The sequence below is a fragment of the Euwallacea similis genome, chromosome 5 (assembly GCF_039881205.1).
Source record: "Euwallacea similis isolate ESF13 chromosome 5, ESF131.1, whole genome shotgun sequence".
In the NCBI taxonomy this organism is placed as follows: Eukaryota; Metazoa; Arthropoda; class Insecta; order Coleoptera; family Curculionidae; genus Euwallacea; species Euwallacea similis.
Window position 1 is genome coordinate 3843620 of NC_089613.1, and position 21805 is coordinate 3865424.

General features: G+C 37.2%; 2 protein-coding genes across 6 annotated transcripts in view; both read left to right on the forward strand.

Annotated features, from left to right (window-relative positions):
• T48 (FU domain-containing protein T48) overlaps positions 1-18973 on the forward strand; it is a 190272-nt gene extending 171299 nt beyond the window's left edge. Inside the window, exon 3 of the transcript XR_010752130.1 lies at positions 18964-18973. The gene's annotated coding sequence lies outside the window, so the exon portion shown is untranslated. The remainder of the gene's footprint in view (positions 1-18963) is intronic.
• Positions 1-21805, forward strand: part of Samuel (SAM-motif ubiquitously expressed punctatedly localized protein) — a 65173-nt gene that overhangs the window by 10420 nt on the left and 32948 nt on the right. The window contains exon 1 of one of the 5 annotated variants that reach the window (XM_066389957.1): positions 4101-4205. The exons of 2 other annotated variants lie outside the window; for them this stretch is intronic. In XM_066389957.1, coding sequence (XP_066246054.1) covers positions 4145-4205 — 61 coding nt within the window. In that variant the 5' untranslated portion in view covers positions 4101-4144. Of the gene's footprint in view, positions 1-4100; positions 4206-20244; positions 20487-21805 lie in introns of those variants that run through there. 2 more of the 5 variants (XM_066389960.1, XM_066389958.1) reach the window with 2 other exon arrangements.

The following is a 21805-nucleotide window of genomic DNA, read 5'->3' on the forward strand; positions in this document are numbered from 1 at the left end:
TTCTTAACCTACATACTTAGCATGTTCATTAGTATTAATGGTTAATGACTTTCCTCGTTCGCCATTATTGGTATACTGCAAACATCTTTACTGCTAGATTATTTTACCTTCTTCTAAACCAAACAGATTCTGAGAATACAAAGAGTCCAGTCAGTTTTGCGCAGCATACCCGTTGAAAACATCCACATCCTTCTTCAGTTCTGAATGCCTCGAGTCATATTTCCTTACAACCTAAACAACTTAACGTAATTTAATAAAATTACACAGAGATCGTGTTTCCTGCGGGTAAAATTTGCCTCGGCCTTTACCAGCAAAAACGTGAGTATCATCTTCAAAAGCAAAGGTCGGGTCAAATGTGAAGGGAACCCGAAGAGGTGCCACTCTCGAGGCAGATTTGTGTCGCGGAATTTACCGCATTCGATTCGCTAATAATTTAATTGAATGATTCAGTACTGCACGTAAAATTTTATCAAGCAAAAGAGATTAAAGAAGGGGTAAATTATTACTGGTGAGTTGTGGTAAGGAGAGATTTAAGTAGTATTGGGGATCAGAGTGCCCATAAACAACCATTTAGCGGGCCGGCCACGACTATGCGACCTGGCAGACATTTTACATGTTTTATGACAGATATAGAAACAAGAGGTCGGTCGACCTGTATAAAGATAAATCGAGAGATATGTTGGGAGATAGGCGTCGTCGCCGGTGCGTGGTGTGTCAGTCCATAAAATCGGCTTTTCTCAACTTCCTGGATCGTTTTCTACCTTTTGCATCGACGCGGATGTGTGTTATTCCTCGTTTTTTCGCTCGTATAAATAATAATCGTGTCCTACTTTATCTTTACAAGGAAGCTACACGACAGTACCTTATGTCTTTTTAATCCGTCACATAATTTTTCGGCCAGGCACCACATTCAACCGGCCGCTTTCATAAACCAACCTTAAATCTGATAAAGTATTTTTTAAGTGACTGTTACCTTCTTTTTAATTTATCGTCCACTTTTTTGTGTATTTGATTCCTTGTTCATTACTTTAGAAACAAACTAGACCGGGACGTCTTACTTTACGAGCTTGCCTACTTTGAAATACGGCCTTTTGTCAAAGAACTTTATGGTTTTTGGATATCAGATCGAAGCACAGATAAAACTCGACTAAAGTTTTTTTTAATCATGTTAAGGTACGTGACATGATTTTGTTATTGTTGAGGCCTACATTTTCTTACAATAAATTAAATTTTTATTGCGCTAGTTAACTGCGTAAAACTCAAGATTTTACATCGACACTAAAATTGCGTCAAAGCCCCAAATCTTAAACTAAAATATAGCATTGGTCCCCAAGAAAAGTGTGTAACAGAAGGAGGATACAATACTCCCTTTCCTAATCGCGTTTATTGAAGATTGAACCATCGCCACATATGAGCTAATTTTGTGTAACCGTGAAGCCATAGGTCTATGCCATTGTCGTGTCAAAATCTGATTTTTTTTAGGGTAAGACGACTAAATTTTTTGATTTGATAGTCAGTAATGTGACAAAATGGGTGATATAAACTTAACAGTAAAAACCGGCGCGCTAGTTAAGGTCAAAAAATATATAATAAAATCTGCTTCTACCATATTATTGTTTACAATTGATAAGATCGGTTTTTCATTCAGATTTAAGTTAAAAAATAATTCCACATTGTTTATTCTTTTTTTATAAAATAGCGACAATAATTTCTAGGTATTTTGCAGCAGTTTGCTTCCAAACGTGTTGCGAGGCGATTTGATTTCTTTAGATAAACCTTCTTACTTTTCGTTTTTTGTTTTTGCTTACATGCATTAAGAAGAAAGGAGAGATTTATTTTGCTACTTTGTTAAAATATTCACGTTTTTTTTAAATAAAATTAAATTTTTTATGGCCCCCTTAAATTTTTAATTTCGTATCAGTTTTTCATTAAATATCATAAAAACTTTCCGTTTCGCTCAAAAAATTTAATTCTTCACAATACATCGTCAAAAACGAATAAAATTTGTCGATGCGCCGATGTTTTCGCCATTGAGTTTGTGTAGCGCAAATGACAGTGACAATTGACACTTATCACACATAAAATGAAATTGTGTGTCAATCTTTTCTTGTCACAAATATATATGTAGACAGGTAAAATAACGTGCGATCAGATAAAAGAAAACCTCTAGAGAACTATGAAAACTAAAGTTCGCGCCGCAAATGCAGTTCTAAAGCACTCTAGAGGCTTTTTATCTGATCGCTCGTTATTTCTTTCACTATTTAAAATTGATCAATATTATCTTGTAATTTACCAGTCAAATGTTCCGAAGTAGAAAGTAATTTCTCGGCCGGCCATTTAACAACCCAATTTCCTTGTGAGTGCCACAATGAATTTCTACATTTTTCACCCAATTTTTGCATTTCTTGAAAATCTTCAATCTGCAAGTGAGTTATGAGTAAATTTGTCCTAGCTGCATGTATTCACACATGAGCTGCCTAAAAATGATCCTATTCCATCTAAACGCATGTACCATGTCCATATGCATATACATATGTACCTGTGGTGATCTTAGACCCAAAGGAAGCGCTCAATTAATTCAGCCACACATTCAAGACCAAACGGAGCGGTCAATGGCAAGGAGTACCGTATTTGGCTTTCAATAATATGGTAAAAAAGCTTAATGGTACTGTTACCCATTGATTAAAAGTACCAGATAAAGAAAGTGCGGCCATTATTTCTCCGTTCGCACTCTTAAGACAAGAAGGTCAGAATATGAGGAGCGCTTTGTAGTTCTCGAGATATGTATCACTCGAACCACCGCTAATTTAACTGTAATCGATTTTTCTGCAGTGCCAATAAGTTAATTGACGATTGATTGAGACGCCAGATGGTTGAAGAGAATGTTTAGAAAATCGAAAATTTTCTATTTTATACAGGGTGTTTCTTAATAGATGATTTTTATTTGTAATCATAATTTTCCTCAAAAAATAATAATAAATAAAAATTTCACAGGTTACTATTCCTAATTGCAGCATTCACTACCTTACCGTTTCATCATATCCTTAGGTCGGTCGGGGCGAACATGGTTAGACATTTTTGCAACTATCTCTTAAACTATTGTTCCTAATAAAAAACTGAATAGGCAAAAAAGTTAATAAGACATAAGAGATTAAATGAAGTTAATGGATAGAATCTAAAAATGTCATAGAAAAAGTCCTGGTGTAAAATATTGAGAGCGACCATGAGAAAAGTAACGCCCTGTAGAGTATTTTAAATAATTGTTATTTCAGTTTGTTCGTAATGCTAAAATGATTGTTATTACCAATTTTGAGTTAATTATCTTTACAACTAACAGAGAAATTAATGAAAATTGAAAAAAAAACGAAACTTCAACACCCTGTAAATAAAAATGGAAACAATTTAGGACATGCCTTTATTTAAAGCTTTAATCTTAAAATAAGCTAATGATTCGCCCATTTCATTTTTTAACATCAATTAAGAAACACCCTGTATAAGCAAAATAATAGCACAAAATAGAGTCTGAATTTTAACTCAAAGTAGGCGTTCAGCAAAAATATATCATGAAGTATTTGCATTGAGTGTGATGATTTGCTGTGAATGTTCGTTTTACTCGGGCTGAAACACAGTCTAAACACTCGAAAACATCACATTTGTCGTCATAAGACTAAGGTCAATTCCTGGCACTTGCACCCCGTGATTCTTATTCTTGACCCCCATCCACCTCTATGGCTTCGACATTCGTTTCCAACACCATTGGTACAATTACACTTTTCAGATATTTCCGCGGAAATCTAATAAATGTTTGAGCAGTTTTTCGTCCAAATCGCGATAAGGCTTTTTAACGCTAGTAATGCTCAGTGTTAGAAACTTAGTAATATTCTGGGAGCTGTGGGTAGGAATTGCCATTGGTGGAAATATTCGATATCTCCGAAACCCACGTCGAACAAGTAAAAGTGAGCGGCGTCGGCGTTCCTCCGGGGGGTCAAAATGTCAGTAGGGTCATCAGGGGGATAGGTCCCGACCCGGCCCTGACCCGGGGCACTTCTTTGCAGACGGCCCACGTTGTTATTTGTTGCAGTTTGTTATCCAGTGCCGGCCGAGCAGGACTGTTTTTAGTGTTTTTCTGTTGCCTCCTTTCAAAATGCTGACTCCCACGCAAGTTAAACTAGAAGCCATTTCAGAGGATGAGTTCGAAGGCATTGGTAAGCGCAAGATTATCTCTAGGGGCTAATTAACACGTACTCGCCGGCAATTTTTCTCATGTAATTGTTTTCTGCAAGTACCACCGGCATCCTCGAAAACAAATGGTTCCCATTGGCTTTGGCGATTTCTGCGAGCCGAGACAATTATACACCAGCAGATGGTATCATGGTAGTCGCCGTTTACTGTTGTCTGATGGCAGTAAAGTAGCTCGAGAACTATATCCAATCGAATCGTTTACGCAATTTCAATTGGTCGTTTAATTGCAGAAAATGTATTAGCATTGAATACTTTCAAAAAATCAAAATAGCTCCAAGCGTGGAGAGAACCCTCCACAATATAGCGATCCACATGTCTGCAAATTCTGTCGATTTAGCTTAACCATTGTCGAAAGCCCTTTAGATCTGGTATTGAAAGCAAATCTCCTTCGGCATTCCTCATTAAAATGTTGAGACGATTCCAATTTCGAACTCCTCTCACCTGCCACTCTACATCGCAAGTTACAAGAATCTGAAGGCTTAACCCAATCGTGACAAATGAAATATTACCCAGAGTGATCTTTTATAGAGAATATTTAACTATTAAGTACTCTGGGTCATTTTACATGGTTGGGATTGCAATTTGTTCTTTTTATTCACATATATTCAAGGTAGTTCGAACACAATGGTACAAATAAGTATTGAACACTAGAAGGTAAAAAAATAAAGCGATTCAGCTGAACTTGAAAGTGTGTTCGCGTACATGATCGACGCTTTGAAATTTTACTTTCATCAATTTTTTTTTATTTTCAAGATATGGATGTAGCTCTTAGTTCAACAATTGCAGATATCTGGGCGGTTTTCTAACCAAAAATCCCTAAGAGCAATTTCAAGTTTGTAGGTCAGAAACTGTGAGATTTGTTCCTAGTTTACAGAATTAAAAATATTACTTTGACACCCTGTAGAATGAAAACAAGCAATTTTTGTATAAGGCAAGTTTAGATGAATGGCTCTATTTTTTAATCTTTTAGCGTCTTTCAACTTCCTTCAGCTTCTGTTTAGCATATCGCACTCAGCATAACAAATTTAGTGCCAGGGCTTCTCTTTCAACAGGTGGTGTCTGCAATCCTCCATAACATCCGGGCAAGACCAGATGGAACTCCTCAACTTAGACGATTCCGATCCTTCCCACTTGCATACCCAGTGTATAGGCTCGTGTTTGGTAAGAACGATTCCTTCATGGAATTTGCTGTTACACGCAGTGGTCTAATCTTCTTCATGTTGGTCAAAGTATGCGCCACCCTCAGGTTCGTCGTCAAATCCGTGTTAGATTCTACAAGCCCCACGGGGCACTCAGATTCATTTTTAGAAGTCACCGTGCTCCCGTTTCCACGTTCTCATTAGTGAATATGACACTCGCCAAGTGTGAGCATATTCCATTTGTAATCGTAGGATGAGCCATGCTTCCTAATAAGGGATTTTCTCAAAATAAATTCCTGTGCCGAAAGTCAAATCTTTCCCCGCTAACATCGGCCTGTCTCTCTCGCTCTACAGGACAAGGCTCCCCGGTCACTTATTTTAACGCTACAGGATTGAGCAGTGATTGTATGGTCAATTTGGTGGGTCTCACAACGGGCACGTCTGCTCCTGATCGATGGTAATCTGGATCTTTTGTTGCTGAATACGTCCGCCCACAATAAGACTTTTGCCTCCCATATTATCGACTGTAAAAGATCCTGGGTGCCAGTCAATTGCCACCGCCCTCCGCTTCTAGCCATTCATGTCGGTTCGGTTCGAGGGCTCGGAATCAGTGCCTCGCTGATGTCTTTGTATCTTACTCAAAGCCTAATATCATTATATCGAACTCATTCGACGAACCTTTCAACGGCCAACTTCTTGTGGAAACATTAAGGGTTTCGTGGGGACGAATCACCTTGGCTATAGCTGTCTTGATTTCTTATGAAGATTTACCTGGCTTTTGCTGTCCTATTCTCAGCCGGGCGTTCTACTCTTTTTTTCGTTTGTTTGCGAAGAGCTGTTGCAGAGTGTTGCCTCGAATTGAGTTTTGTAGGTTTCCCAGCTTATAATTCCATCAGAATTTTGCGGCGTGATCTCAACCCTGGGTGTGCTACAACTCTCTACAGAAATATTCTCATCTTCGCTGTGGCGTTCAAGGAGCTTTTTTCTAGTTCGCGAACTTCCTGGTTAACAATTTCCATCATTCTGTTTGCTGGCTTTCTCTCAGTACTACACGCTCCATGAATTCCTCTTTGGAAGCATTCCTCCCTCTGTTCTTGTTTGTCTTTCTCCTACCTTTGTTCCTGTCTCTCCTGTTCCTGAGTGGCATCTGTTCTTCCTTTTGCTCGCGGGGACCTCGTTCCTACTCGTTTTTCTGCTCTTCCCTGAGGGCTAGCAGCGCAACAAATCGGCCATACATTGCCCTATGATGGCTTCAGGTCGCTGGCATAAAACACGTAATGTCCAGTAAAAAGGCACTCACAGTTCACCACAAGCGCGTTCTCAAATGTCTAACTAGGATGTCTCTTCTGATGCCAGTTATTGCGATGTAAATGGTTTGAATGATTTCAGTAAACTCGCTTTCAACGTAAACACTATTTATCCACTCAACAAATTAGCACTATCATTCGTCAACTAATAACCCACTAATGAATCACTATTTCAGTACTAAACACATTAATATCGCTTATTGCAATCGCTTCGCTCATATGACCGCATGAGGTTTAGACTAAATTTACTCTCAACAGCGGTCTGCTTAGATGTATGTGTATGTGGCCAAAGGTCTTATGACTAGAGGAGTCGAAAATTTCGTCACAAACATGCAAAGATTTACATAAACGAACATGCCAGAATATTCGACATACATAAAAGGAAGTAATAAATCACTAGGTCGAGCGCCTACGATAAACCCTTTTTTTGCCTCTGCCTTTTACCTGCGGCAGCCGCACGCCAGCAGTAACAATACTGTATGATTAAATTCAGTTTTTAGACATAGCCACATTTGAATATGAGAACGCAACAACACTAATAATGTTCATTATTAATGACGAACTGCAATGGAAATTGTTCGTAATGAAACTTGATTGGCCAGGATCGTCTTATTGTACTTGCCCCATATATTCTAATGTTGTTCAGTTCTCATTGTAAGTGTATTTGAATGACCGTCGAATTTAGAGAAGTCATATTTCCCAGTACTGTCCTGGATTTTCGGTGAAATTCATATTGACATTGACTGAACGCATGTTGGTTTTCTAGATACGGGGTGCTTTCGAAAAGTCCACATTTCGAGACATCCTAGTAAAAATATTATTTTTTATAATTGTCGTTTTATTGTGTCTTAACGGCACAATGCAGAAGAAAATAAGAATGATTTCCTTATTGAAAAAAATTTCTGCCATTATCAACGTCTGCTGAAGTCGTTTGGCTGTTGTGGGACTACTTCAAAATTGCTACCCCTGCTTTTCAGGTTGTGCGAATAGTTTCAAATTTCTTAAAATGCTTGATTGCTTTAAAAATTACTGTTCAGGTTACTGAAGGTTACTCCAGATGGACGGAATTTTTCCGACAATGCCAGTCAGAATTAAAGAAAAATTTGTGCTCAGGTCCGCTCTTACTTCAAATTTACGCATACAGAGAGTTGCAAGGAAAACGGTCAAAGCTGCGAAATTGTCATTTGTCAACTGACTTTCAAAATTAGCAAACTATGGTTCAAACCACGTAAGTTTTTATGCACGTCACAGGCTCCACATTAGCAGTGATGCCACGTCTTTTCAAAATTAATATGTAGCAGAAATTTGTCAGGTATTGGTGCAACGCTATCAGTATTTAACAGTCATTAGCAGTATTAGATCCAGAGTAAATCAATATCGTACCAATGGACGAAAAAGGAAACATTACAATAATCTTTATTGTTAACAAATTAACAAATCTGAAGGAAATGTTCTGAATAAAGACATATAAAAAGGCACACTTAGTCATTAAAATCACTAAAAAAAAAATTCTGATTCACTTGAGTAATCATAAACATTAATAATTATGGGTTCCTCTGTTAAACCAAGCCAAAATTTTCTTTTCTGTGTGCTGAATAAAATTTTTAAACATATCTGGCGTAACAGCCTGAAGAGCTGAACACCACACGTTTGCTGTCACCAAATAATTCCTTTTTTTTAGTATTTCTCCTAGTGTCTGCAAATTTACACGATTTCCTAAAATCAGCACTTTCTGTAAACAAACGCCCATTAAACACTTACGGTTTTTATACATATCATAAGTCGTATCATAATCGTTGCGAGTAGCGCTAACATTTAACAATGATGTCTCAGTCACTGATTTCTTTCTCCTTCGATTTTTCTTGGGGGAATGTAGCCCCACATTGCCTTTCATTGCTGCTGATACCTCACTTACAGTAGGCCAACTCAAGTTCATTGCATTCGAAACACGTTAAATAAAACAAGAGCTTTTAATACTCAATTCCAAAACATTAAAATTCAATTTACCTCTCTAACTGAATTCAATGGTAACAAGGGTCTATTATTCTCCAATTCTCTTTCGAAATAATTGATAACGGTCGCTATAAGCTGCTCACACCGACTGTTTATGAACTTGGGCATTATGCCAACAACAGTAATAACAACACCGATAATAAATAACCAGGAGCACTATTTTAGTTCCCAAAGGAACACACTTTTACCGCCAAAGTTAATGAACAATGAACACATCGGTTTAAAACACTAAACTAAACCAAAACGTTAAACGTTAAAAGGACTATGTTTGGGCATTCAAATATATCTTTATCCTTTTTTAGCATATTAAATTTATATGATTTGTCATTTTACGTGACGCGACTCTCAATCGTTACATTTTGCGAGGTGAACAAGGAATCACGTGATTTGAACCATAAATAAAATTGTTGAGAGTCCTCTGTATTCTGAATAGCGTCATATCAATGAATTTTGGTCCAAGTAGGCTACTGTGACATTTAAAAATGGTTAAACAATTAAGTGTCAAACTCAATGTCACATAAAGTCAGCCATGAATGAGCAAGAGCTAAACGATATGTTGAAAGTTGATTTTGAGAGTTTAAAAAATTCTCATGAAGCAGTTCGACGATACAGACAGAAATTTCCCAACAGAGAATTTCCAACCCATCACGAATTCCGCAGACTGGAAGAGAATTTACGACTTTATGGCGCCTTCAAAAAACCAGCGACTAAAGATCGTCGATTTAACATTGATGTCGAGATAAACGTGTTGTTGCATTTTCAAGAAACATCCCAAACTTCTTCAAGGGAGGTTGCTCGAAATTGTGGAACTTCGCAGGAAACGGTACTTGCAATATTAAAGAAACATAGGTACATTCCATACGTTCCGCGCAAAATACAAACGCTAGAGAATAACGATAGAGAATGGACGATGGTGTTTTGTGAGTGGTTTTTGCCTAAAGTACGAGAGGATCGCGCTTTTTACACAAAGATAATATAGTCAGATGAGTGTACATTTGGAAGGATGAGCATTCTTAACAGAAGAAATCATCGGCACTGCTCAACAGGTAATCCCGACTTAGTTGTTGAGTTCAATTTTCAGAGAAGATTTAGCTTGATGTGTGGTGCAGAACAATCGGAAAAAGGTTGATTGGTCCGTTTCTTATAAATGGTCTTTTGAACCACGACCGATATTTTAGTTTGCTCTCTGTTGAGCTACAAAACTTCTTGGGCAAACTGCTTCTAGCCGATTTAAATAGACTTTATTTCAAACAAAACGGAGCCTCGCCCCATAATACACGTTTAAATATCAATTATTTGAATGAACAATTTAGCGGGAACTGGATAGGAACAAATGAACGAATAATACAGAGAAATCTCAACAATTTTATTTAGTTATTTAATTTTGAAAATCTGTTGACAAATAATGATTTCGCAGTTTTGTCCGTTTTTCATGCAACTCTCTGTATCTAAATTTTGTCGTTTTAAGTAATTTTTCCGTGCTAGTTAGTCCAAAATTAGCGCATTGGACAAAATGTAGCAAAAAATCACATTTATAAAGCAGTTAAAAGTTCTTCACCCACGTTTCCTACTTGTGCGTTTTCGTGCTTCATCTGGTGCTTGTGTATCGTATGTTTAACAACTTTAATTAAACATACTTTAGTAGTACTTTAATTAAGTATTAAGTATCAATTTCTTAATGATGACCGTTAATTTTAGAGATCGTTTTTTGATTATGATAGCACTGGTTAACTCGAGGTAGTTTCCATTCGTTTCTTGGTCTTATTATTACTAAAGATCGTTCATTCTTAAGAAATATATCTGAAGACTATTAAGCATATTTTAACGAAACTGGCCGCCAATGAAGAGTTTTAGTTAATTGTTTCATTATCCGAATCTCCCAATACTGCTTAATGAAATTTTTATATTTCGAACATTTTCTCTCACTATCAACGTTCATGTCACAAAATTCAAAGACAGTATTGAGAAATCTGGTTTCGCTAACTACAAGGGTTACTGAAAGACATTTACAATGAAAAATGGAAACCTTGTACGTTTGAAAGTATTGGAGAAATAGGTGCAACAAAACTATCATGGCCAATTACACTTCATCACAAACCATCTTTATTATGCATAGCAATTAACAATCGTCGCCTTGCTGAATAACTTCGTATATAACGCCCAGAAAAGAACCATCTATAACCAGGAGATAAATATGGTGAAGCTCTTATGTTGATTTCTCAAGTCTCGGAGACAATAGTTGTAGTGCCTACAAGTTACAAGGAAATTCGCGAATGAAGATCATATTTTCCATTTTCTAAGCATGTTTGAAGCAGATTCTTAATTCTTTCTTTTTTGGAGAGTGCTGGTGTGTGAGGCTTTATTCTTAAAAAATAAAAGGAAGGACATATTTCCCATATCTCAAAGCTTCATCCACATGTCCCAAAAAACAACCTACCAAGATCTTCCATTAGGATGAAACAAATTTTTAATTCTGTAAAAAAGTCTCGAGTCTCGGTGACCACTAATTATTCATTTGGGTTCAAAAGTTTCCAAGAAAACAACGAGGGCAGCTCACATTTTCCCCATTTGACGGCTACACTTGGATATTTATTGTGCCTAAAAATAGGATGTAAAGTCTTTATTGAGCTATTTCGAATTGATCGAATTGATTCGGGGTTCCTCATATAAGCACCAACATGCATTCCCTGCCATTCTCAATTCTTATTTTTAAGATGATACTTCATCTAAACATTGAAGGAATTAGTCATCACCGTGGGTCACACAAAAAATGGGTCAGAGATAAACGGGCATCACGATTACAGTGGTTCAAAATGTTGCTGAATGGTCAAAATCAAAATACATAAAAATATATACACATAATTATTTTGTTTACTTACTCAGATTAATTTGTTAGATTTGATCAGAATCACTGATATCAAATTCAGAAATATCATCGCTACTACTATCATTCATGGTTTGTATAACGAAGGGCTGTATTATCGTATCAATAAAAATCCATGCTCCAAGTCAGTTACTCTTCTTTTAACACATATTTTATTACATTTTGCCGTGATAAAGGCGTAACTTCCTTTAAAGCACATTGAAATTTACGATTAATAAGATATTTTAATATTTTCAATATATTGGACCACTGGATGGTTTATCAGGAACCTAGACATTTTTTGCGGCTCTTTTTGTGTGGCCTATGGCGATGACTAATTTCTTCAATATTTAGATGAACCACAGTTTGTGTAATAAGAATAATAGCACACTTGTAATACTTCCTGACACCTGTACAATGTAGATCTACAATAACTATTTGTAATAATACAATATTCCAACCACACCCATTACAACGTCCAGTCAGCGGTCAGCAGGAGTTCCTTCCTCTCTGGTGCGCTTCGTCCTGCCGCGGTGGCCGGTACCAATAATACGTTGCTTCCGGTGACCTGCAACTCACGTTGGTACCATCGACGAGTCAGGTTTATTATTGTCTGCCAAGCGGAACTTTAGTGTAAAAACCTTCTGTTAGCGGCAATTGGCAAGTTTTTCTTCTCGATAGTGAAGAAAGCCAATAAAAACAAATTCCCCTTATGGTTCTTATGGATGCTTACCTAACATAAAGCTTATGAATTATTATCAATTAATTTGCTCTAGATAGCAGAGTAAGTGCAATTAATGAGTTTGGTAACCATACTTAAATCATTCCACGACATCCGCTTGGTTCTCAGTGGGAACTGGACTTTCCTGCCTCCTTTCTCACATAAATAATTATTCCGATTAACTTTATTTACATATCTAATCAAGCATCCATTAATGTATGCGAAATAATTTTCGATTCCCGCGAAGAGACCTCTTGAAAACCGCTCATAGCATCAATTAAGTCCATTTTGGCGATGGTACCACTTCATCGGACAATAAAGCATTGTTGTGTCATCGTATTAGGCACTATCTATCGACTATCTGAGCAATTATCTTGCGATTAACATTTCGCAGCCATTGCAGCAAGCCCATATAATGGTACCAGGCGCAAAAACAGCTCTTTGCACTTTAAGCTCAATAGAGCGTATTGTTATCTACATATTGTTCGATGAACGTTAATAACGTTCCCATATATGCAGTTCTTTCTCAATAAATATGTTGAAATCGCCCTTGAAGTGCCCGTTGAGAGTACCTTCGTCGGTCACTACATTGTCGGATTTTCTTAATTTAGTATCTTCGCAGGAGGCGAACGACAGCAGGTTCTCGGCTCCTGCGGACCTCTCGGTGACCTTTCCGCTAATTACTGCATTCTTTGGTACTGCTTCGCGGAACCCGATGTTAAACGCACCGATGGACGATTGTCTGGGATCATTGCGAGAAGAACTATTGATGACAAACAGAGATACAATCGGGAAAGAATTTTCAAGTGTTCTCTTTCCGAGAATCAGAATTAAGGGTTAAAATCTGTAATTGTTGGCGGATGATTTAGTCCTTAAATCGCTAGTCTTTGTAATTCCACATGTGAAAACTCCAAATACGTAAAACCTATGAAATACCGCCCCACTTTGCATATGCACTCTTCCCTACCAAGAAGTCAACACCTTTGTTATAACGGAAAGCGCCTCACTCTCTGGTACGTTTTAAGAACTGAATATCATCTCAGTTTCTTTAATTTAATTTGAAATTTCACGGTCCCTTGGGAAGTGGTAAAAGTATCGTATAATACTTGCACCGAATATGAATTTCCTACTCATAGAATTCACCGTACTCACCTACGCCTCGTGGCACAATGAGTAGCCTTTTCCACTCGTACTGCTAGACACCATTCCTTTATGAGCGCAGAAGTTTCAGCCACTATTACACGTGAAATGCCAAAGGTAAACTAATCAGGAAAAGCGCCTATCATCCAAATCAGGATACATCCTTTCGATAATGATGAAAAGGTTGATTTAAAAAACTTGTCGATTACAATTAACCGAATAACGCGAAACGAAGTTTGATCAGCCACCGAGTGCGGTAAACATATTTTAAGACGTGTTAGGTACAACATTTTTCCAAGTAGCGCATGCGCGTTAACTTTATTGCTTTCGGTAAGTTCAATTAAATATCAGTAGCAGAAATTTTTGCACGCACGTGTGGGGCAAAAGGTTTTACCGCACGCGTGTCAGTGTCAAATACCCACAAGAAGTTTTGATACTGGCACATGTCACTTTGACTTGCTAGTGGCATACCTTTTAACCGCACGTGTGCGGCAAGTTCACTTTGCCGCTCGCTCGATGATTCGCAAAATTGTATCTAAGTAAAAAGGCCTCGAAAACGGTAAAGTGCATCTTACGCAGTCGACGAATTACCATTTAGTCGTATTTTCACGCTTCTGAAGTTTACAATACGATCAAAATTTCAATTCGAGCCGCATTGGGACGACTATCTTCGATTCTCTCGAGAACCAAACGAAACCGAAGTGGATCCGACAATTAGAGAAGACATGTCCCCAGGTCAGCAGACTGAGTTCGGTTCAAGGTATGGGCCACTAGTGACCCCGCTGTTTTCGAATCTTGAAAATCGAGTTTTTTTCTTAATTTATGACCAAAAATGGTGAAGACCTGAATGTGGCCGAAGCGACCTGGTCAGATTATTTGGACAGTTGACCATTTCCAAGTAGGCGTTATTTATCGAACTAACTAGCATCTCGCGTTTGATCCGGAGAGAGATTTTCCATGGGAAAATTTTTCCATATTTCCATGATCTTCAAATTAATTTATTTTACTGCTGCTTTTGCGGAAGACGAAACTAATCTCGGCTTAAGTATAAAATAAACATGTGCCATTTGCATATTCACGCCTCACTGATTTGGTGTACGTAATTAAGCCACAACGTGGATATTATTCGTCGTATGCACACGGTTGGCATTAATCCCGATCTTTACGATTTGAAGATGGCAGGAATTATAATTATTCCAAATTGGATTTTAATTTTCCTCGCAAACGTACTTTACGTGGGCAAATCAAAACATTATCATTAACATCATAAATCAATAGACTCGGCAATCGATGATGCCGAAAGATAATTACATGTGCCGAACTGTTAGAACGCAGGGAATCTGGCTGAAGACTTTGCAAAATGGCGGTAATTTCACTTCTTGAAGCAGGAAGTGCTCCTGCACATTGAATATCTCGTAAATTATTATCTGCTTAGTGGTCGGCTTAATGCAAGAACTGCCAAGAACGTAATTACTCGAGTTAGCTACTGTATCAATCCGACAGAGCTTTGGTTGACTATGAATGATCGCCAAAGAGGAAAAATGAGAAGTACAGAATGTGTTCTACTAATCTTATCTACTTACTGAGAGAATTCCGTATGTAACAGTTCAAAGCATTCTCGTTGATCTGTCAAAGGCTCTTTGAAGTTGATCTTGAAAATGCTAATTGAACGAGTTGGCTCCTTCGATTCTTTTCACTCTTCGACGGGCCTGTGCATTTTTTGGAGAACTCCATAATAAGAATCACCCCATTGAACTTTCAGGTCGGGCATGCCCTAGTCCCTACAAATGCCGAAGTTTAGAGAAGCCTCACGAAAATGTCAGTATCGTTCCACACGATAATTTAAAGGGCATTAAAGTCAAGATTTTTAACTCATAAGAGCAGGTCTTGCCCACTTGTTATGCCTAAAAACTTCAAAATTTAAAGCATCAGAATCGACGTCGCGTGGAAATTTTAATAATGGAAAGAACAAAGTGTATACAGGGTGTCCCAAAAGTATACCGGCAAATTTTAAGGGGTGATGGGAGACGCCGATACAAACTTTTTTCCTTAAATAAACATATATCCGGAAATAAGCCGTTTGAGCAGAAAAATGCAATATCATTTTGGTCATTATAATAGTTTTTGTTCGTGTTAGGTATTGTTTCATTGATAAATAAACGGCGGCTTAGAGTAATTATTCAAAATGTTGACCATTTGCTTCAACACAAAGATTGCATCGTCGGTTCATTGACTCACGGACCTATGGAATATTCCGGGAATAGCTTCTAGATGTGTGCAACTGGCCATTATTTTTGCTAAGAGATCTTCCTCATTACGAAGAGGCGTTTCGTAAACCAGATTTGAGATAACCCCAAAGGAAAAAATCTAGGGTGTTGAGATCAGGAGAACGCGCGGGCCAGGTTACAGGACCTCCTCTTCCAATACATCGGTGCATATCGGTAAGTGATTTAAACGAGAAATTAAGAGTTTTCTGTCATTTTGGCATATTTTTATTAAAGGGAAAAATTTGTTTTGAAGTCTCTCACCACCCCTTAAAGTTTATCGGTATATTTTGGAACACCCTCTGTACGATATTTCAACTTCCCTCTATAAACGTTGAAAATATAGTGAATTTTCAGCAACAATTGGGTGGTTCAGTTATCAGTTGGGGATGTATCATGTAAGTGCTGAAACTCTTCATGAACCGATTCTTAAATGTCTAGTTTAGTAGAGGCGGCTGCCAACTAACCACTAAGTGGAATATGAAGTGTTATATAAACTGAAGCTTAACTAACAGCTGAAGTAAAGACAGCTATATGAAACACCTCCGTAATTGACAAAGACACCTTAACTGATGGTTTGCCTTGACTATAAGTTACTTCACATGCAGTTTAGCTGGACATTTAAGAACCAGTATTTATGTATACTTTTAAAGATAAGTCTTCCATATTTTGTTTTATCCCTTTTTTTTACTCCTAAAGCAGTAAATTGCATTTGGCGTAAAAAATTGCTTTTTAATGTCAATATACTTTTTTATTACGTACTTAGCAATCAAATACCTACTAAAATAACTCGTAGAAAAGTCGACTTCATTAACAATAACTGCATCAGTGAATTATATCAGTGAAAAGAGAGAAATAAACGTTATTAACAATGTAAAAATATAGAAAGTGTCCCACATAAAAAATGTAATTTCATTTTAGAACTCTGAATATTTTCAAGATTTTAAAGTAAAACCAAGAATTTCAGAAATCTGCGTCTGGATGAATTTTAAAGTTATTTTATTTAGAACATTCGAAATTTTACCAAACCTAACTAAGCCAACCATTGCTTGCATCGCGTTTGCTATATTTGCTAAAAACTTTGTTATTGACAAAGCCGCTTTTCCTCCCTTTTTACGGATTTTAGCCCAAATGAGATATCGGAAGCCTAAATTATGCGCTGCTTTTATTACCTATTAAGTATATTAAAAAAAAAATTAAAATTATGCGGAGCTATATGATAAATTTCCATGAGCTGCTAAGGATGCAATTAAAAAGTGAATGGACTGTATTAATACCCTTTTAAAATTATTATTACCTCTCAAAATATGGAAATAAAATCCTTGATAACTCGAAAATAAAGGCTTCACACTGGATGCCTCAATAATTTGGCCCTAATTGCGATCCTACTGCAAAGTCATCTAAACTGTAACTCTACTGCTACAGGGCTATTAAACTGTGCAAATAACCGTACAATAGCTCATCTATACCGCAAACACGCTTTTAGTGTATAAACTTTGAGAAATTGAAAACGTTTGCTAAGTCTTCCTCCCAATTTTTGGTACTACGAACATCTTTTCACCCAAAGAATGTACCGAAAGTTCTAATTTTCTTAGGAATTATTCGTTTTAAAATTTCTAAAATATGAAAAATTCACCAACAAGAGATTAGTTTGAATTTGAAAGCCATTTTTGGCCCACCAAACGAATTTTTTAACGCTTCCACGAAATGTTTTCATATGCCATATCGGTTTCATTAAATTTTTGAGACAATATCCAGTGTCCAAAAACCGATTTATTTATCCAATTCAGTCCCATTTATTATTTGAATTTGAGAGGTGTTCTTGGGATTATAAACGGATCTGCGAAGTACTGAAGAATGTTGTAGTCATTTTGAAAATTTCTGATGTCATGTTGGTCTTATCGAATTTGGTCTTTCTCCTTTTTGATCTTTGAACTTAACCTCTTTTATCTTCGTTTTATCCTCGCCTAGAATATCCACGATTGAACTAACACTCCATATCTGCAAAACGCATTTTTCGAGAAAATATCCTGTTACTCGACACCGACGACGCTGATGGTACTTTTTCCCATTCTTCAGCGTTACACTTTCAACGCATCTCTGACCACCATCGACCTGTGAACGCGGCCCCTCCCAACCATCACTAATTAACCGTACAGATAATAATGCACTTAAAATCTTCAGTTATTTTCAAATTTGGCCTTAACACATGATTCACTGCGACCGATCTACTTTAGCAAATCGAAAGTCCATCAGGGGCCAGCTGTTAGCAGGTGTGAAATACCTTGACCCCATCCGCTCTTGCACAACCAATACGTTCAAACTTGAAGCTTCTTAAGAAAGAAAAAAAAGATTCAATAAGCAAGAGCGAAGAGGTAAAATCAAGCGTGACCGATGACCCCGACTAATCGGCCGGTCGTTTCTTCTTCACTTGGTTTTTGTGGCCTTAACGGATCGCATCCGGTGGTCAACGGAGGCGGCCGAATTCCCAAAGAGATTACTTACCGATAACGTCTGAAGATGCCCAAAGCCGACCTGAAGAAGGCTAAAAAACGTCTGAGAAAGTCTGAGAGACAATTTAATGTATTTATGCCAAAAACTAACCCGTTGATGGTTATGGGCTTAGCCAGCATCTGAAATTCATTCCAGATTGCTTGCCAACGAATACCATTAAGGGGACACCAACGTCAACCATCTTTAATCGACGTCGTCCGGTGACCTTTCCGATATCTCGATCGGAATCGAAGACAAAAAAGTCGGGGCAATTAGTCTAATGCACAGAACAGAGACGGCAGCTCAATCTTCTTATTCGATCGAGAAAGAGATGGCGACTGGATGACTTTAATAAAAGAGAATGGCAAACGAAAAAAGCAACAGCGGCGTGGATTAACAGTAGCTTATTGGTAGAGTGGCAGTAGAGGTAGACGGGTTCAAAGAAGAAAAGGTTGTGCCTTATAATTGGCTACAGAGAGGTACTTTGTTGTACGAGATTTTCAACGCTCAACAGGGTTTTTAAAAAGCAATATAATGGGACCAGATTTAAGGAAAATTATAGATATTTAGTACAAAATGTCAGTTGAAATTAGTAAGTAGCTACATCTGTCGGTAATGTATATAACTAGCAAATTCCTAAAATGAAGGCGACACCTAGGGCGTAAAATGCAAACGCAGGAAAGCCAAAATTCTGCACAGAAAAAAGTGAATACTTGTTTTCAACATCTGAACTCGCAAGTAATTTACTTACTTAACGTCAAGTGAATGCATTTAAATTGAGAATATAAAACGAATCGGAAATAATAGAACATTTGTTTGAAGCAAAAGATCAATTGCAATAACGTTTATTTCAAGTATTTATATATACTTAATGCAAGTTGAAGCTTCATTTCAATACCATATTTACTTAATAGAAATGTCGACAAACTCAAAACTACAGGGAAGAAATTGACTTTCTCAATTCAAGAAAATCATCTTCATTTAATTTATACTGTGCATGGCATTAAATTGGACATAAAATGCCATTTCAAGTTACGATTTGCTATTCGCTTTTATCTGTGTTTACGTTTCTCAGCACCGTCATCGGTAACTAAACTACTAATTAACATATTTAAAAGATAAATTATTAAATGCTGCAGATCATGCGCAGAACCGACTCACAATTCAATTGTTATTTGAAGGTACTAAGATTGACAGCTGACAACAGAAGTTAAGTAGTGTCAGAAGTTGAAAGACAAGAACGAAATTGAGTATGAAAAGACGACTGCTGCCCTCACTCGTCAAAGAGCGTAGATAAACGATATCTTTAAACTGAACCATTGTTTATCTATCAAAATCCAAAATCATTAAACAAAGGATTTTCTTATGCAAAGAAAAATTAGATTTTAAGTGTTACAGGAAAGGTAAGATTGATTAGATTGCGTTTCATTTGGGACCTTTGGACCTTTCACTAAGGCGTTGGTAGAGCCTACCTCAGACGGTGGACAAAGGTTGTAGGTTCGAGCTTGTATTTGCATTATTTAAATTACGGTGAAATGCAGGGCAGATTTTTTATAGTGCGGCCATCTGTAAACCTCCACAAAGCATTGAAAATCAATTGGTACCATATTGGGGAATCAATAGATCAACCTACTGCAGGTGATCTCAGTTGTTAAAGTTCCTACTAAGGAAGAAATGATTAACGTGCTGTCAACTTAAACGGCAGGATAATTTCCATAGAAATGTTGAAATAAAATTTAGGTTCTGGTCAGATTTTTAGTCTTTGTGGAAACTAATTTTATTTGAATGTGGCTAAATCGGAAATACAACCTTTCCATTGCTTCGTTGTTTCATTTCCGTGCCAACTGTGTTACTGATAAAATTATCAGCACTTCATCAATAATTTAGCTCTCAGTCGATCAGATAAATAAACGAAAAACAAATACTACTGCTGAGTTCGTCCCTGTTCTCGCTACCAAGATCCAAGAATGAACCAGTGGTACCGTCCCACCCCGTGAGGTGACCCGTGGCATGGTACCTCTCTCCCCTCCACCAAAATCAGAGCACACTGCGACCCCAGAGAGGCCTTGGCACCTCGCGCACCTGCCGCCTTTGATAAGTCGCTCAGTACGATCACGGTACGCCGTGTAAGAACAGTCGACGATCGCGATCTACGGGCGTTTGGAGGGAGATCAGCACGACGTTCGATTGTTTTGTTTTGATGGAGAGAGGGTGGAAGCGCGAGATTTGAATTTTCCTCTGCGTTTTGTGTTTTTTTTTGGAAATTTTTGTGATTGTTTACAAGGATTATGCGATTTTTCTAAGGTACGGATGGTGGAGGGTAAATGCGGGGCAAGAAAATTTGAGCGGGCGGGGTTTAGATTCTAGATCTTTTCGCAATTATTGTTTTGTTGTTAAGAAAATTAATTTCAGTCAATTTATCGTCATCATTTTGAGTGTTCAAAAATGCCACTGTTACGGTTGCTCGTTCGCCGAATCTAATCAATAGAACTATAAAAGGAATCATAATATTAATCATAATCATAATGTTACTAGTCTACTAACAGCTGATAGCATTTCAATTTAATTTTTCAGAATTGCTATTGATAATTTAATTAGTTTTTAGAACAGTCCTTTCTTTTATATTTTTCTCTTGGAAAAATGTTGCTGAATTCTCAAGGTTCTGGATTATTTTGATAATGGCCAATGATAAGCATAGTGCTAGTGTCCTTTCTAACTACTCTTCTTTCTCTTCTCTTTCCTGTCTTTTTGTTTACTATTTCTTCTGCAATTCATTCTGGCCAAAAGATTCCAACAGTTCGCTGCACTTTGAATCTTTCTTAATAGCAATAGCGTTTATTGCATGTTTCCTATGAATAGCTTTTAACTTATTTCTAGCCAAGTGATTCCAATTATGATTTCCTCCCTCTGGAAATCATTCCCAGTCTCAAATAGTCTTTAAAGCACATTTTTAAGTTGCTTCTCTTCTTTGCCAGTCTATTCGTTTTGTGTCACATTTTTTGTAAATATTTCCTTCCCATTTCTTCTTCTAAGTGATTCCTATGTTTTCCTTAGTAGAACTCTTTTCTGAGTCCGTTCGTTTTTTGTCTCATCCCCCATCTTCTGTAGATCTTTTTCTTCTCATTCTTATCCAATCTTCCTCGAAGCCTTTCACAATCTCCAATGGAGATATTTTTATAGATATTATCGATTTTATTTAGGTCTATATATGCATTTCCTCTTTCCTTTCTCTCTAGATATATTTTTCTCGTCGCTACGAAGTTATTCCAATAATTTCTTGATTTTATCTGTTTTGTGCTTTTTTTTACTATTTATTTTCTGTCCTTTCTTTTGTGGACTTTCTCCTGCCCAATCGAGGCCCATCTTTTCTCCTCCTTGATTTTAAACCTGTTTATTTTTAAAAAAATTTTCCGCCCTTCAAGTAATGAAGCAATTCCAACAAGAATCCACTTGAAAATGTACCTATATTTGTGCTTGGGATCCACACCATGATATTCTCAGTAAAAGCGGAACTTCGAAAATGATTGTCTAGTTCGTACTGGTACTCCGTAAGGGCCGAATTATAGACGCGCTGGCAAAATTAACAAGCAGTTAGGTTAAAATGTTGAAATAAAGGTAATTAA